Genomic DNA, 2,518 nt, shown 5'->3' with positions numbered 1-2,518 from the left:
CTGAGATGGCCTGATGCTGCGTTGGGGGGGGGAGGTGTGTGGCCACCATGCCAGCTGAGACCACGGCAGCAATGGCAGTACCTATGTCCTCCCAGCACCACTGTAAACCACACGCATGGATCAGTCCTTCATTCCCCATCATGCAGCTAGACCATTGTATGTCATGCCACCATACAGGTGAGGAAACCGAGGACAGATAGATTACATGTCTTGGTGAAGCTGGAATTCACCTCCCAGCCACCTGGCTCCTGAGGCTTTGCCTGGAACAGTGACTTGTTCACTTGTGATTTCCTGACCCAATGGCCCTGGCTCGCCAGAGGAAGGAGTCAGGAATGCGACTCGTGCTAGACTGCATGTTGAGAGTGACATGATGACACGTCACAGGTCAGGGCACCAGTGAGTCCAGCCACTGGTGCCTGATGAGGGGACAAAGGAGCACGCCTCAGGATCTGCGTGACCACCCAGAGAGCGATGCACAGACACGATGCGAATGATGAGAAACACGAGCCAGGCATGGAGGGCTGGGGAGAGCAGGGGCGAGCAGAAAAGAAAACTATTGTTGGTAGAGGAAAACCATGAGGAATGGCCAGAGTGAGAAAGCATGCAACCAAACAAGTAGTGTGGGGCTGGGGTAGGAGAGCACGGCTAGGGAGGCCACCAAGGCCACGCCCAGCAGGCCCCGGGCCATGCACGTAGCTGGGCTGTGTCCCAAAGGCAGTGGGCATGTGCCCAGCTCCCACCAGGTTCAGCTACATGTGGTGGTCTGCATAATTGAGGGCAGGTGGAAGGCAGGAGCCCGGGGTCTTCCGCAGCCGTGCAGGTCAGCGCACAGAGGCAGCACCTGACTCACCATGTCACCTTTCTCTCCCTTGGGTCCAGGAGCTCCAGCTGGCCCAGTGGTGCCCATGTCTCCCTGTGGGGTTGAAACCAGAGACAAGCGTCAGGCAGGTTCTTCACGGGCCCCAGGGGCACCCAGGCTGGCTTCACTCTGACTGCTGAGAAGCAGCTGGTTTTGTCTTTGCCAACTGCAGAGCCAGGTCTGCATCCCACCCAGGACAGGAAGAAGCACCTCGGTCGTCCCCAACAGCACAGTTCCAGGGGCAAAGAACATCTTGACAAAGAAATAATTCTCAGGCAAGTAATTTATCATCCTTGGCCCTCGACCTTCTCATCTGTAAAATGGACTGATGCTGCATCTCAGGCAGGGCTGACACCATTCATTCGACCGGGACTGGCCCATACAGCACTCAGGGCGCACACGGCAGAGGTAATTCTCACCCCGGCATCAGCTGTCTATGACACAGCAGGCTCCCAGCTTGAGCCTGACACCCAGCAGGGGCACAGCTGTCACACAGGAGTCCAGTGTGAGAGGACAGCAGAGGAGGGAGAAGCGGGCAAAAAGAAATAGGCTTCTTTGCTCATGGGTCTGTCTGCAAGATCGAACTCAGGCACTTGAGGACAGGGCTGCGTCTAAACCGTCCTGCACCTTCAGATTTACCCAGTGCCGGGCTACTAGCAGGTGCTCCATGGTGACGTGCTGCATAAGTTCAAAACTACGAAATGCAGAAGCAGAGAAGGGGGAGGAGACAAAGACACAGAGATAGAGCTGGGGGAGGGAGAAGAGGGGCGAGAGTATGGCTCAGGGAATTAAATATGCAGAAAGAGAAGAAGGGGGACGAGGCAGGGGAAGCCAGGGCCCCGCCGTCTCTAGGTGTCTCTAATACCTACTGAATGCTTCCACTCAGCCTTGGTGTGACCCGGGGCAACTGGCATCTCTTGGGGTCTTAGCTGTCTGAGACCAGACCAAGGGCAGAAGGTGGCCGAGTGCAGCTCAATAAATGCTGTGAGCCGGGGAAGACGGGGAGGGAGAGCAGCTCCCTGATCCAGGACAGGGGCCCCCTCCAGGGAGGACCTGGCCGTGTGCAACTAACATGGGTGGAGGTTGAGTAGAAGACAATTTCATGCGATTTAAAGCAACTTTAAGAGACCGACCCCTGAAGGTTTCTGGAATGCAGCAGCTTGGAGAGAGCGATGCTGAATGAACTGACAGGGAGAGCTCCTGCCGAAGTCACAGGCTGCAACCTGCCCTGCTGTTTCCAGACTGAGAAATGAGACGTGGAGCAGTGCAGACACGCCGGGGTCCAGACTCCTCGCCACTTGCTCTCGTCCTCTCCTCTCACCTCAGCCAGCTCTGGGCACAATCTGGGCAGGACCTAATGCACCATTTCCAGACAGAAAGCGAGGCGAAGGCTGCCTGGGGTTCTCGGAACTGCACCTCTGCCCCTGCTGCAGCATACCTCACTCACCTTGGGGCCGGGGAGTCCCACGGGGCCATCAAAGCCCTTTTCACCCTAAAGGGAGAAAGACAAAAGGAAACAAGTAAGGCCCTATTTAACCCTCCCTTCCCTCTCCACACACCCCAGAGCCGGCCTCTCTGTGAGCCCACTGAGGGGAGGGCACTGCTCGCTGGAGCCAAGGCCCGTGCTCGGCCTGACACCTACAGAGCAGCTCGGACCCC

At 57.2% G+C, this 2,518-nt stretch overlaps 1 protein-coding gene across 1 annotated transcript in view; it reads right to left on the bottom strand.

Annotated features, from left to right (window-relative positions):
- COL22A1 (collagen type XXII alpha 1 chain) overlaps positions 1-2,518 on the bottom strand; it is a 272,600-nt gene that overhangs the window by 208,326 nt on the left and 61,756 nt on the right. The window contains exons 10-11 of the mRNA XM_027773278.1: positions 2,307-2,351; positions 851-913 (exon numbers count right to left, since the gene is read on the bottom strand). Of these exons, the coding sequence (XP_027629079.1) occupies positions 851-913; positions 2,307-2,351 (108 nt within the window). The remainder of the gene's footprint in view (positions 1-850; positions 914-2,306; positions 2,352-2,518) is intronic.

The sequence above is a fragment of the Tupaia chinensis genome, unplaced genomic scaffold (assembly GCF_000334495.1).
Source record: "Tupaia chinensis unplaced genomic scaffold, TupChi_1.0 Scaffold000335_1, whole genome shotgun sequence".
Lineage (NCBI taxonomy): Eukaryota > Metazoa > Chordata > Mammalia > Scandentia > Tupaiidae > Tupaia > Tupaia belangeri.
This window is presented reverse-complemented; position numbering and strand designations above follow the sequence as displayed.